The sequence below is a fragment of the Monodon monoceros genome, unplaced genomic scaffold (assembly GCF_005190385.1).
Source record: "Monodon monoceros isolate NGI ecotype Baffin Bay Population unplaced genomic scaffold, NGI_Narwhal_1 Super_Scaffold_6, whole genome shotgun sequence".
NCBI lineage: Eukaryota > Metazoa > Chordata > Mammalia > Artiodactyla > Monodontidae > Monodon > Monodon monoceros.
In genome coordinates, this window is record NW_021703783.1 from 64,396,010 (window position 1) to 64,410,286 (window position 14,277).

At 35.2% G+C, this 14,277-nt stretch overlaps 1 protein-coding gene across 6 annotated transcripts in view; it reads left to right on the forward strand.

Moving 5' to 3' along the window:
• Positions 1 to 14,277, forward strand: part of METTL25 (methyltransferase like 25) — a 165,813-nt gene that overhangs the window by 82,165 nt on the left and 69,371 nt on the right. For all 6 annotated transcript variants that reach the window (XR_003791041.1, XR_003791040.1, XM_029204799.1 and 3 more), the window contains exon 9: positions 5,891 to 5,984. Coding sequence is in view for 4 of the 6 variants with exons in the window: in XM_029204799.1 (XP_029060632.1) it covers positions 5,891 to 5,984 (94 nt within the window). In the remaining 2 variants the exon portion in view is untranslated. The remainder of the gene's footprint in view (positions 1 to 5,890; positions 5,985 to 14,277) is intronic.

Genomic DNA, 14,277 nt, shown 5'->3' on the forward strand with positions numbered 1-14,277 from the left:
AAAACAAACAAACACAAAAAATAAAGAAAACATTGTTAATCTTACAGTACAGTACCTTGAAAAGTACAGTAGTGCAGTACGACAGCTGGCATCCAGGGGCTGGCATCGAGTGAACAGGCAAGAAGAGTTACTGACTGGAGGAGGGAGAGGAGGTGGGAGATGGTAGAGCTGAAGGATTGTCAGCAATAGGAGACAGAGGGCAAGCTGCAATTTCACTCACGCCTGGTGTTGATGGCACAGGTTCTGGTTCCTTGCTGGATTGAATTCTATCTACCCTCTTGAAAAAATGATCCAGTGATGTCTGAGTAGTAGCTCTTTCTTTCTCATCCTAGAAGACATTATAGGAATGGATTGCATTCTGAACAGCTGATGCAACCCTTGTGTACCATTCTACATTCAGGTCCTGTGCCTCAGAAACAGTAACAGTGTCTCCTCAAATAAAGAAAATCCCCTTGCCGTTCCCTGCGACGTGAATCTCTTCAGTTCTTCAGTTACTTCTTCCTTTTGTCACTCCACTCTCGATTATTTTCACCTTTGTTTCCATCATTATCGCTTGGCGCTTCTTAGCAGTACCAGCTACATCACCGCTGCTTTTACACTTGCTTCTGGACATCCTGGGCTTGTAATAAAGATACTGTACTACTGTACTCTATACAGTACTGCACAGTAAAGTACACAAAAGCACAACCGCTTGTAGAGGATTCACGCACATGACAATGTACGCCAGACACATGAACTAACTTACGTGATTGGACAGGCAGACTCACGTTCAACTCTTTATCATTTGGTCATGTGACAACCACCACATAGTAGATAGTTTTAGGATATAGAATCAGAAAGAAGTTTTGTTTGGCATGGGGATTTTGGTTTGCTTGCTTGGTTTTTTCAGACAGAGAAACTTGAGCATTTTCCGATGTTAAGAGTAAAGACTCAGTGAGTAAAGAGAAGTTGAAGATACATCAGAGGAGGCAGAACAAGATGGCATCCAGATCCCTGATCTTAGGCATTTTCTTGCAGAAAGCAATTATATCAACTATATTAATTATATTAACTAATTAACAGAGAGAAGGATTTCTATTTATCTTCACACACATCAGCAAAAATTAAGACTGCAGTGATTCTGTGATGTCATAATGTATAACTGTAAAAGGTAGACTCCAAATCTTTAGCGTTAAATAATGAGAAAAATGCAATAGGCACTTACTAAAAATTAAAATTAAAAATGGGATTGCCCCATATTCCATTTGTTAACGGTCCTATTCTTTGCTTTTACTTTCTATATAGGTAAGTTTTGAGATTTTTTTTGCACCTGTCTCTTTTTTCTCTTGTTTCTTAATTACTAGAATTGCAGTATTTACCCTTAAAACTAGACCCTCCTAAAGTCTGATGAGTGAAATATTCTTTTTCTTGTAGCTGCAAAAGAGCAGACTGCATTCTACATCATAAACTCTCTTTACAGCTATTATTTTTAAGAAGGTTGATTTGTAAGACACCCAGACTTTAGAGATTAGTGCCATGTCCTGCAAAAGTAACCTTTTACCTCCTAAAGTTCTAAAAGCCTGATTCATTATACTAAATCTTGTGTTGCTTTGGTAATAACATTTAAATTGACATTCTGTTTCCTGTAAAATATACTTTTTTTTTCTTAAACCAAAATGGACTTATTGGTACTTCCCTTCTCCTTCTATACCGTGAAAGTAATAAAACCATTTTTTCTGAATTTTTTAACAATAGCACTCTATTTTCAAATACAGTTTTACATAGAACCAAATAAATTTAATAAATTTTAGAAAAGGACTTATTTCTTACACAATTATCCTTTTCATATTTTATGGAAAATTGTAACCCTTTAAAGTACCTCTTTGGAGTCCTTAAGGAGAACAGTTAAAGAGTAAAAAATTGTTTAAGAAAAATTGTTGTAACCTATTTCTATAGGTTTTAAAAAAAATTGTTGTAATCTATTAAAAAAAATTGTTGTAACCTATTTTTTAAAAAAAAATTTTAAAAATTGTTGTAACCTATTTCTATATTTTACATGTTGGCCTAATTTTAGTATGTTACTTTTATAATTTTATCATTTGTTTTATCAGTATTGCTGTTCACAGTACTGTTGGAAACTGAGACATTTTGAAACTTAATTCCTCCTCTAAGAAAGCTTACCCTAGTCCATTCCAGCAGCTAAAGCACTCCCTACTCTGTGCTGTATTCTGAGCACCATCTTGTGCTTATCACATTGTATTATAGCATTTGTTCACCTGTCTTCCTTTATAAACTGTGGATGATTCTACCCCTAGAACCCAGCACAATAACAGGAAGATGACCTCCATTCACTGAGTGTTTGTCAGACACTGAGCCAAGCATGGTACATACATAGACTCTCATCTTCAACCTTCTACTGCTGAACAAGGAGAGGCAAAGAGAGGTTTTTAAGTGGTAAATACGTGGTAGAGCAAGGAATCAAACTTATTTCGCTCCTGAGTTCACATGGAGTCTGCCTACTTCTGTTTGTCTATAACACAGATGTAGACATTCTTCATCTGCAGTTTAACAATATCAAGTATAAATCCTGTTGAAGAATTGTGCCAGAGTTAATATTTAATAGTAGTTAATATCCCAGACTCTGAAGCCAGACTTCCTGAATTCAAACTGTGGGCAGTTTACTTAACCTCTCTGTTCTTTAGTTTCACCATCTTTAAAATGGGGATAATAGTGGGACCTACCACATGGAGTAGTAGTAAGGATTAAATAAGTAAATGCAGCAAAGGACTTAGAGGTCCTGGCACATTGTAAACATGAAATAAATACTAACTGTTATTATTTTGTTTACATTGCAGTATTCCTTATATATTTGTTCAGTAGTTCTCTCTATATATATTTTAAATCACATTTGCTTATTTGTGTAGTTAAGCCTGCCTTCCTAACTCTACTTGATTAGCAAATAGATCTATTTACTGTATTAACGCATTTCATGTTTTAGTCTGACTAGATGTTTTTGTTTCTACAAGCTGCAAGAGATATTTATTTAATTATTTAATCCATTTATTGAGATCCTGCTATATTGGAGCATCTACGCTAGGCACAGGGGATATGGTCATGAGCAAAACAGGTGGAAACTGCTCTCCAGCTGCTCAGAGCAGTGATCTCAAACATATTTTTAAATTTCACATCTCTGTCAATAAACATTCTTGAGCATGCACCCCCAAAATGAATACTTAATTATTTGTAAGTGATATATGTGTCTTTCTACTAGTCTATTGTATAGATTTTTAAATAAACTGAAAAATTGAAAGTAAAAAGGTAAAGATAAATAGAAATTAAAATTCTAATATTCTCTTTCCCTTGGGGTGTGTTCACCCCTCTTTGGAGTCCACTGACTTAAAATAAAGACAGACACTCAGAGAAACAAAAAAGAGTAAGCATGTGAAGGAATAGTTCTCTGTGTCAGGAGCCTAACTTCATCTGGGAGGCCAGTGAAGACTTTCCTAAGGAAGCAACATTTAAGATAGGATCTGAAAGGATGAGTTTGGGATTCCCTAGGCAAAAAGATTAGGGGTGAAGTGTAACACAAATAGTGTTTATAGACAAAAGCATGATGTGTTCAAGAAACTAGAAAGACTGTCACTGTGAATGGAGAGGCAGTGTCCTAGGAGTGTTAGAGAGGTTGTCAGAATGGACCAGGTGGTACAAGGCTTATTATATACTATGTTAAGCATTTAGATCTTAATTCTAAGAGTCATGGGAAATTCTGAAGGAATTAAAGGAGAAGTAACATGATCAGATAATCACCTTTCTAGTTCTATTTGGATGATACTTTTCTCCCTTACTGGTTGCTGCTAAAAGCAGGTCCAAAATAGTATACCTCAGCAAAGGATTTGAGGGACAAGTCTTATGTAGCAAATTATTGCTTAACACACTAAAAGTAATCTAATAATCATGTTGTGAGATTTTGTAACAGAAAAGGGGTAGTATATTCTGAAAAGAAAAAGTAAGACGAGGGCAAATTAAAATTTTAAATGTTTCTCTTATTTTCAAGCAATCTGAAATACAAAACCCAGGAAACAAGTCGATACCACCTACACTTATACTGTCTACTGTCTTCAGCTTACAATGGTTAGCACTTTCCTGTGAGCTTCTCACTCTGGCTCTTTTAACTTTGTAATCGAAGAAAAATCCAAATGATAATTCCAATTATGATAAAAACAACAATCATGATAGCAAAAAAAACAACTCACATGGTGGCACAGTTCTGAGCACCTTACATGTGTTACCTAATTTCATCCTCACAGTGACTTTACAAAATTGGTACTATTAATATCCCGTTTTTATAAACAGGGAGCTAGTAAGTGATAGAGACAGACTGGAAGCTACACTCTTATCTACTGTGCTCTGCTTTCTCTCTTAAGCTACTCCATTAGGTGGTGATAGATGGTATAAAATAACAACCAGGGGCTTCCCTGGTGGCGCAGTGGTTGAGAGTCCGCCTGCCGGTGCGGGGGACACGGGTTTGTGCCCTGGTCCGGGAGGATCCCGCATGCCGCGGAGCGGCTGGGCCCGTGGGCCATGGCCGCTGGGCTTACGCGTCCGGAGCCTGTGCTCCGCAGCGGGAGAGACCACAACAGTGAGAGGCCTGCGTGCCGCAAAAAAAAAAAAAAAAAGAACCAAAATCACTATCTCATGGGAAAGAATTGCTTGCCCCTCTGGATTAAAAAATAATAATAATAAAAGTTTAAAAACCTTTTAATATGAGGAGCAGGAAGTTAATATTAAATGGCGTTTTTTCTTTTTCTGGCTACACAGTTTATCATTTCAATATACTGTGATACATAAGATGTCCATATCGATTATATGGTATCTCTTATATATAAATGTGTAAGATCTGAGAATTACACAAAAACTAATAAAAAATATAATTTCTGTTTCCTGGAACCTATACCTTTTCAAATGACTATTATTTCAAAGCAGTTTTCTGAGCAGGAAAGTGGTAAGTGAAACTGCTCTTCTAACAAAATAGCATGACAATGTAGGCAGGAGTGAAGGGCCAAACATCAGCTTTAATTAGGAAGTAGCTGTAATAATTAGGACATGAGGTAATAGCAAGTGTAATTAAAGTGGCCACCTAGAAGTGGAGCTGAAGTTATATATTTGAAGTATATTTCAGTGGAAGAATTGGTAGAGCTTCATGTCTGACTAAGCATAGGGATTAATATTTATACTGCCAAGAGTAAATGAGCTTTTATTCATTGTTTTTGATACTTGGAGGTGGTAAATTTTTTATTCTCTTGATTTTTACATTATACTTAAATACAACCAAAACTGTGAGATGTGATAGTCCAGCATTGCATTATTTAAATTTAAAACCATCTCATATTTTGTTTATGCTGTAATGAAAATCTGCAGGGCATAAATGAGATCAAGTCAGACCCAACTCAGCAGCATATGGTGCTTTCCCAATGGCTGGCATTGAAGTTCTGTTTGCATGGCTGTTGGATGTCACCACTATTAGCAGGTGTTGCCATGAAATGTGCACTGTAATGTTGAGCCAGTAAAGTGAAAATGTGCTTTGCAGCACAATGGAACCTTTCAGAATACCTATAGTTCCCTTTAAAAATGAGGCTTTTTTAATACTAAGTTTACAACTTCTTTCTCATAGTATTGTCTTCATAATATTGTCTTCCACTGTTGTATGTTGAAGGAATTCTCAAAAGCAGATCCCGAATATTTTTGTAATATGTAAACTAAAAATGTTCACAAAAATATTACTACATTATTATCACATGTGGAGCTTGTGCCATATGCACAGAAGGTATTTAAAAATATTTCATGACTGAATTTAAAATCATCTATAATTTAAATTGGAAAAACTAAAGAGTGATTTAATTTTGTTTTGCAGTGATCGGCATGTTGGTAAAATTTATTCCAAATCCTCTTCCTTTCTGGATTATGTCAGAAAGTCTCTAAAGAAGCTTGGATTAGATGAGTCCAAGGTCAGTATATGATTACCCATTGTTTTTATAAGAAACAAGAGAACTTCTATGGGGTTATGAATTGAGATAATACAAAATTATTTGCCCTCTACTTTTCTCTTATTCATGAAAAATATCTAAATTATATTGAAACCAAACTTCAGTTACCTTTATTCCAGTTCACCTTTTCTGTCAATATTATATGGATAGTTTGCTGTTGTACACCTCCAGAGTGATTCCCCTTTCAGGTTTATTCAGGTAAATATGTGCCAATTTTCAAATCAAAATAGACTTAGCAAGCAAGAGCAAATGGGAATTGTAAGTACATCAGGAGACGATGGTTTTAATTTTAAACTGCATGTATTTAAAGGCTGTATAACCCATTAAAATTAAAAATCTTAAATTCAAAAACACTTTGAATGATAGAATCCTGGAAAGTGGTAGTGTCATAGAAAGCCCAAGGTAATAATTGAGAACATATTGTTGAAGACACAAAAGGTAAGCTGATGGACTAGTGGTAATAAATAGTCTAATACTGAGAAAAAAATAACTCTCAACATGATTCAAATGAGTTATTAACTAAAATATTAAGTTGAATCTGGATCACTTTGGTATTTTGAATTGATTATAAATTGAAATAAAGAATAAAATAGTTGGTTAAGGAATGGTGATTAAGGTGGTTAAGGTTTCTTCTTGAAAGAGAAAAATTATACAGATATGGTTAAGTTATATCAAAGCCAGAGGGTATTATTATTTATTGTACCAGTTATCCATTTACTCCCCAGTTGCTTTATTACTTAAAGCAATTAGACTGGTACGAATAAGTTTCCTCCTGTAAAATAGCTCTGAAAAAGCATTTCTAATTCATAGGATTTAAGAAAAATTAAATGAGGTAATAGACATAAAATGCTGAATACAATGTACATAGTAAGTGCTAACTAAATAATACTAGTTTTTATGATTCTTATCTTTGTATATGTACTACTTATAATAATACAATTGATATGACTCCTATAAACATTTTTATTTAGTCACCAAAATGAAGATCCTTCTAGTCTTGCATAAATAAGAATAGACAGTGTTATCTTAGTTATATTATTTCTGTTTTTTTAAAATATTTTTGATCAGACTGGTCTTCCTTCCAATTAGTCTTTCTTAATGCATATATTTACTTCATGTCTCAATTCCGCGTCTTACATTTACTACCAGGAACACAAACCTAAGCATAATTTTTATAAATATAGAGCTAAGTTTTTACTTAAACTAAAAATGTATTATCCTTTGTCAAAAACCAAACTGTAAAAATCCAGAAAGAGTGTTACTTATTTTTCGTGATGGCTTTCTCTTCCCAGGTTTGTCTCTAATAATAACCATAGTAAATGTTTCTTAATATGCTTATTATATTACTGATTAGAATATTAATAATAGCTAATATTTACTAAGCACTTACTATATTATAGTTATTATGCTAAAGGCATCATAACAGTATCGCATTTACTCTTCACTAAAAGAGTAAGATACTATTATTATTCCCAATGTAATGATCTAGAAAGAGAGGCTTACAAAAAGGCAAGTCATTTTCTCAGAGTTGAAGAGCAAGTGGCAGAGCCGGAACTTGAACGCAGATTCAACTTACATCAGAACCTCCGCTGTCAACCACCACTGTACTGAGAAGTGAAATTAAAAACAAAAGGAAAAAGACTAATGTAGCTAAGTATCACCATAAAATATCAGTCTTAAATGATTACCTTTATTAGTTAGTAAAGACAATTAATAGTGCCCTGCTGATTTTTCTCTTAAAACTATTTAAGTTCATTGAAAGATAAATATGTTCAATAAAATGGGTGAGGAAAAGAAAAGGAACAAGAAACCCAAGCTGGAAGGGGAGGAAAGTACAGAACCTAATAAGGCATTTCAAAGGTGGGGGGGTGAGAGGAAGCAAATAGATGAGTACGTGTTTTGAGGGGTTTTTTGTTTGTTTTTATGTTAAACAAGCGGAATTGAGAGTTGTGTCTGTCAGGCCAGAGTGGTTGGAAATAGGATAAGTTATTAAAACCAAGCTTATATTTCTGATATAATACAAAATCCTATTATTTTTCTCCCACATTATGAAATATCAGTGCTAAAATGAAGGTTTTGACCACAAACACAATAAGAAGAGATTTATGAATAGTTTTATTTAAAAAATAAAATTAATTTTCACAAGATTCTAATTACTAAAAAGTATCAAAACCGCTTAAATTTAAAATATTAGATATACCAAAGTGTTTAAAAGATCTTTGACTAAATTTATAATCATTTATTAACAAACTTATATATAATTGAAAGTGTGGTGAATACCACTGATGTGTTTCTGATCTCTCAAAGCACATCTCTTCATATTCAAAACTATGTAAGCAAGTGAAGTGCCTAGAAACCTCCTAACATGTTCTGATACTTTCTTAGTCACAAGAAATCATGTAAACATGAGGAAAAACAACATTCCCAGACAAATCATCATTCCAAAGACCAGAACAGAACAGCATGTGCTGGATATATAAGTGGTTCATACACAGCTTAAAATATCAATCCATAAGTCCTGTAGTCAGTTGTGACAGACAGCATTGGACATTTTCTCTTAGAGCAGGATTTTGTCAAACTCAGCACATTTGGATAATTCTTTATTCTGGAGAACTATCCTGTGCGTTGGAGGATGTTTAACATCTTTGACCTCTACCCACTAGGTGTCCGCAGTAGCACCCTAATTGTAACAATCCAAAATAAATAAATTTTTTTAAAAATCTCCAGACATTGCCACAAATGTCCTGGGGGTCAAAATCACCCCCAGTTAAGATCTGCTGTCTTCAAGCATTTGTCATTTTAGTGATTCCATTAACATTCCCATTATAGACCCCATATTATCTTAAAATGCCATGTTACACCAAGAAACATAGAGTGGGGAAATGGGGAAAAGCAGTGATTCTGTTCTTATATTTTGAAGACTTTTTATCAAAATGATCCCCTCCTTGATTTTTAATTTTTCATAGCCTTAACCGTTTAAGGGTGATATTGTTTCACCCCTGCATAAGATACAGTTCTGTTTAAGAAGAGTGTTTAGATTTCACAGTAAAGCCAAGCCACTGAAAACAATAAATTGTGGCAGAACATCAGCTACCTTATATCAGCAAGTATACTGTTTATAATAGATGGACTACATAGAATGACATTTTACAGTAATATTACTTGTAATTGAGTAAAGTTCAATTACTTCTTTGTAAAATATTTTAATACAACTTTGCAGTTGTCTAAAATAACAAAATCCTAGTGATTAGCTTTACCTAGACCTTAAAAAAATTAGGTATTTTTAAATTTTATCTTCTGTCCCAAACTTTGGCATCTCACCAAATTTCAGAAAACCTTTAAAATTGTATTCAAGGTTTCATATTCATGGTCCACAGCATTTTTTTCTTCTTTTGTATTAATTTTCTCTCTTTCTCCTTCCACATGCATGTACTGCACACACACGGATACATGAGCATACACACACACACACACACACACACACATCTGTAAATTTTTGAAGCATCAGATTTTAAAAGCAGCAAAACTACTATTGCTTGCTAGACAACGAACGAGCTGGAGCATTTGTCCATAAGAAGGGGAAGTAAAAGGAGCTTATGTTCTAGAGCTTGCATGTATGTGTGTTTGTGTGCTGTATACATATGATGAATATTCAAATAAATATTACTCTCAGATATTGAGAATGAAATAGACAATAAAACTGGTGATTTAACAGGAGTGGGGTGTGTGCTGTTGAATGGACAAAGTTGAAAATCACTAAGATAGAACCTTAGTGGAAGGGATAGAGGATAACTCAGAAAATTATCCTTAAATATTTCTCCAAAACAGGCCAACAAAAGCAAAACTTTTGAGACCAAAATCATTTAGTTATTCACCAGCAAACATTTATTTTGAAGAATCTCCCATGTGCCAAGAAGAGTGGAAACTCTGGAGCTACAAAGATAATTAAGACATAACCCATGAGAAAAGAAAACAAGTAATTATAGCATGAACTTACAATGTTTGACATATAAGTATGTATGCTTGGAGTGACTCACTCTGCCTGTAAGATTTCTCAGAGGACATTGATGCCTTAGCTTGGTTTTGAAGGGTGCATAGGAGTTCATTAAGCAAACAAGGTGGGAAGGTAGGGAGCAGGGAATTTCAGGTGTGTGTGGTGGGGGGAATAGCTTGTACAAAACCACAGAGAGTAAGAAACATGATTCTGGACTCAGCACAGCTGGAGCATAAAGCAAGTAGAGGAGACAGTGGTGAGAGATGAGGCCAAAGGACTAGGCACATGTGGAGAGACCAAATAAACTGATCTTTGGACATTAGATCAAAGATTAATTAGTAGTAATCATAATCACTAGGTGGTTTCAATAGAAGTGGGAGGGCAACAAAAAATACAAGGAGCTCATAAACTTCCATGTAGTAATATTCAGTGGTTCCTCGGTATCCATGGGGAATTGGCCCCCTACTGATAACAAAACCCAAGGATGCTCAGGTCCCTTATATAAAATGGTATAGTACAGTCAGCCCTCTGTATCTGTGGGTTCCACATCTATGGATATGGGGGACTGACTGTATCCAGAAATGATCTATGTTATATGAGGTCATCTGACCCTAAAGAAACAGCGAATTCCTGATACAGTTTAAATATATATAGGAAGCCTGTCATCTTTGGTGATATGCAAAGAACATGTGCATTATTCCCATAAGTAAGTTCCTACTGCTTTTTACAACCACTATAATAACACAGGCATACCTCAGACTGTGGGTTCAGTTCCAGAGCACCACAATAAAGTAAATATCGTAATAAAGCAAGTCACGTGAATTTTTTGGTTTCCCAGTGCAGATAGAAATTATGTTTACACTGTACTTTAGTCTATTATGTGTGCAATAGCATTATGTCTAAAAATATAATATACATGCCTTAATAAAAAATATTTTATTGCTACCCTCTTGCACTGTTGGTGAGAATGTAAATTGATACAGCCACTATGGAGAACAGTATGGAGGGTCCTTAAAAAACTAAAAATAGAATTACCATATGACCCAGCAATCCCACTACTGGGCATATACCTAGAGAAAACTATAATTCAAAAAGACACATGCACCCCAATGTTCACTGCAGCACTATTTACAATAGCCAGGACATGGAAGCAATCTAAGTGTCCACCAACAGACGAATGGATAAAGAAGATGTGGTACATATATACAATGGACTATTACTCAGCCATAAAAAGGAATGAAATTGGGTCATTTGTAGAGACGTGGATGAATCTAGAGACTGTCGTACAGAGTGAAGTAAGTCAGAAAGAGAAAAACAAATATCGTATATTAACGCATATATGTGGAACCTAGAAAATGGTACAGATGAACTGGTTTGCAGGGCAGAAATAGAGACACAGATGTAGAGAACAAACGTATGGGCACTAAGGGGGGAAAGTGGCGGGGGTGGTGGTGGGATGAATTGGGAGATTGGGATTGACATGTATACACTAGTATGTATAAAATAGATAACTAATAAGAACCTGCTATATAAAAAAATAAAATTCAAAAATTCAAAAAATAAATAAATAAAAATACTTTATTGCTGAAAACTGCTGACCATCATCTGAGCCTTCAGCAAGTCCTAGTTTTTTTGCTGGTGCAGACTCTTGCCTCGATGTAGGTGGTGCTGACTGAGCAGGGTGGTGGCTGCTGAAGGCTGGGGTGGCAATTCCTTAAAATACGGCAACCATGAAGTTTGACCCACAGATTGACCTTTCACATTTTCTCTGTAGCAGGCAATGCTGTTGGATAGCATTTTACCCACAGCAGAACGTCTTTCAAAATTGGAGTCAATCATCTCAAACTCTGCTGCTACTTTATAAGCTAAGTTTTTATAATATTCTAAATCCTTTTTTGTCATCTCAGCAGTCTTCACAGCATCTTCACCAAGAGTAGATCCCATCTCAAGAAACCACTTTCTTTGCTCATCCATAAGAAGCAACTCCTCACCTGTGAAAGCTTTATCGTGAGGTTGCAGCAATTCAGTCACATCTTTAGGCTCCACTTCTAATTCTAGTTCTCTTGTTGTTTCTGCCACATCTGCAGTTACTTCCTCCACTGAAGTTTTGAACCCCTCAAAGTCATCTATGAGAGTTGGAATCAGCTTCCTCCAAACTCCTGTTAATGTTGTTATTTTGACATCCTCCCATGAATCATGAATGTTCTTACATCTAGAATAGTGAATACTTTCCAGGATGTTTTCAATTTACTTTGCCCAGATCCATCAGATGAATCACTATTTATGGCAGCTATAGCCTTACAAAATGTATTTCTTAAATAAGACTTAAAGTCAAAATTACTGCTTGATCCATGGGCTGCAGAATGGATATTGTGTTAGCAGCATAAAAACAGCATTTTAATCTCATTGTGCATCTCCATGAGAGCTGTTGAGGTGCATTGCCAATGAGCAGTAATATTTTGAAAAGAATCTTTTTTTCTGAGCAGTAGGTCTCAACAATAGTCTTAAAATATTCAGTGAACCATGTTGTAAACAGATGTGCTATCATCCAGGCTTTGTTGTTCTATTTATAGAGCACAAGCAGAGTAGATTTAGCATAATCCTTAAGGGTCCTAGGATTTTTGGAATGGTAAATGAGGTCAGCTTCAACCTAAAGTCACCAGCTGTATTAGACCCTAACTGACAAAAGAGATTTCAGTCTATTCTTTGAAGCTTTGAAGCCAGGCATTGACTTCTCCTCTTTAGCTATGAAAGTCCTAAATGGCATCTTCTTCCAATATAAGGCAGTTTCATCTACATTGAAAATCTGTTGTTTAATGTAGCCACCTTCTTTAATTATCTTAACTAGATCTTCTGGATAACTTACTATAGCTTCTACATCAGTACTTGCTGCTTCACCTTGCACTCTTATGTTACAGAGACAGGTTCTTTCCTTAAACATCATGAACCCACCTCTGCTAGCTTCAAATTTCTTCTGCAGCTTCCTCACCTCTCCCAGCCTTCGTAGAATTGAAGAAAGTTAGGGCCCTGCTCTGGATTAGACTTTGGCTTAAGGGAGTGTTGTGGCTGGTTTGATCTTCTATCCAGACCACTACAACTTTCTCAGTATCAGCAATAAGACTTTTGTTTTCATATCATTCATATGTTCACTGGAGTAGCACTTTTAATTTCCTTTAAGAAGTTTTCCTTTGCATTCTCAATTTGGTACCACATCCACCTACCTTGAGTTCTAGCCAAGGGTATATCAGCAGCCTCAGTCCTACCATCTACTGGTGAAAATAAGGTCAATTGCTAACCTATCTTCTGATCAGGTAGCGTGTGGGGAGAATCTCTGAACGACTATGTATCTCTCATCCAATCATACGACCCATTCCCCATGAAGTTGAAGTCTGGTCCACCTTTGTGTACCTGGACCCCCTTATATAGATCTATAAAAAGATGATTTTAATAAATAAATGGAAGAGAAGAGAAAAATCTTCCATGGAAAAGAATTCTAAATAATTTATTTGGATGTTGCACCCTCACTCCTTAAGCATAACTCCTCACTCCTTAAGTGTGGGCTGTGACTTTCTTCCAAAGCATACAATGTGGAAAGGGGAAAAGGAGGAACATTACAGTGAAGAAACCTGACAAATACTATCTCAGCCAAGTACTCAAGGTCAATATCTACAGTGATAAATCATATGGATAGTATGTACCCTTAATATGATGTGAGGAATATCATACTTAATTCTGTAGTCTTCCTCTCAAAACCCATAGCCCCAGTCTAATTATGAGGAAAACATCTGACAAATCCCAGTGAAGGAACATCCTACACAATGCTTGACTCGTACTCCTCAATACTGTCAAGGTCATCAAAAACAAGGCAAGTCTTGTGAGTCAACTATACTCCAATAAAAAGAAAAAAAAATAAAAGGCGAGTCTGAAAAACTGTCACAACCAATAGGACTAGATACAATGTAGTAAACTGGATGGGATCCTTGAACTGAAAAAAGACATTAGGTAAAAAGTGAGAAAATCTGAATGAAATGTAAACTTTAGCTAATAGTAATATATCATTATTGGTTCATTTACTATAACAAATAACTGTATTGTAAGGTGTTAATAATAGGGGAAACTGGATATAGGGTATATCTAAACTCTGTTATCTTCAAAATATCTTTAAATGTAAAACTTCTAAATTATGTTTATTTTTTAAAAATAATGTGAGCAAAGCTAATGTTTATTGAACCTTTGCTTTGTGCCAAACATTGTGCTAAA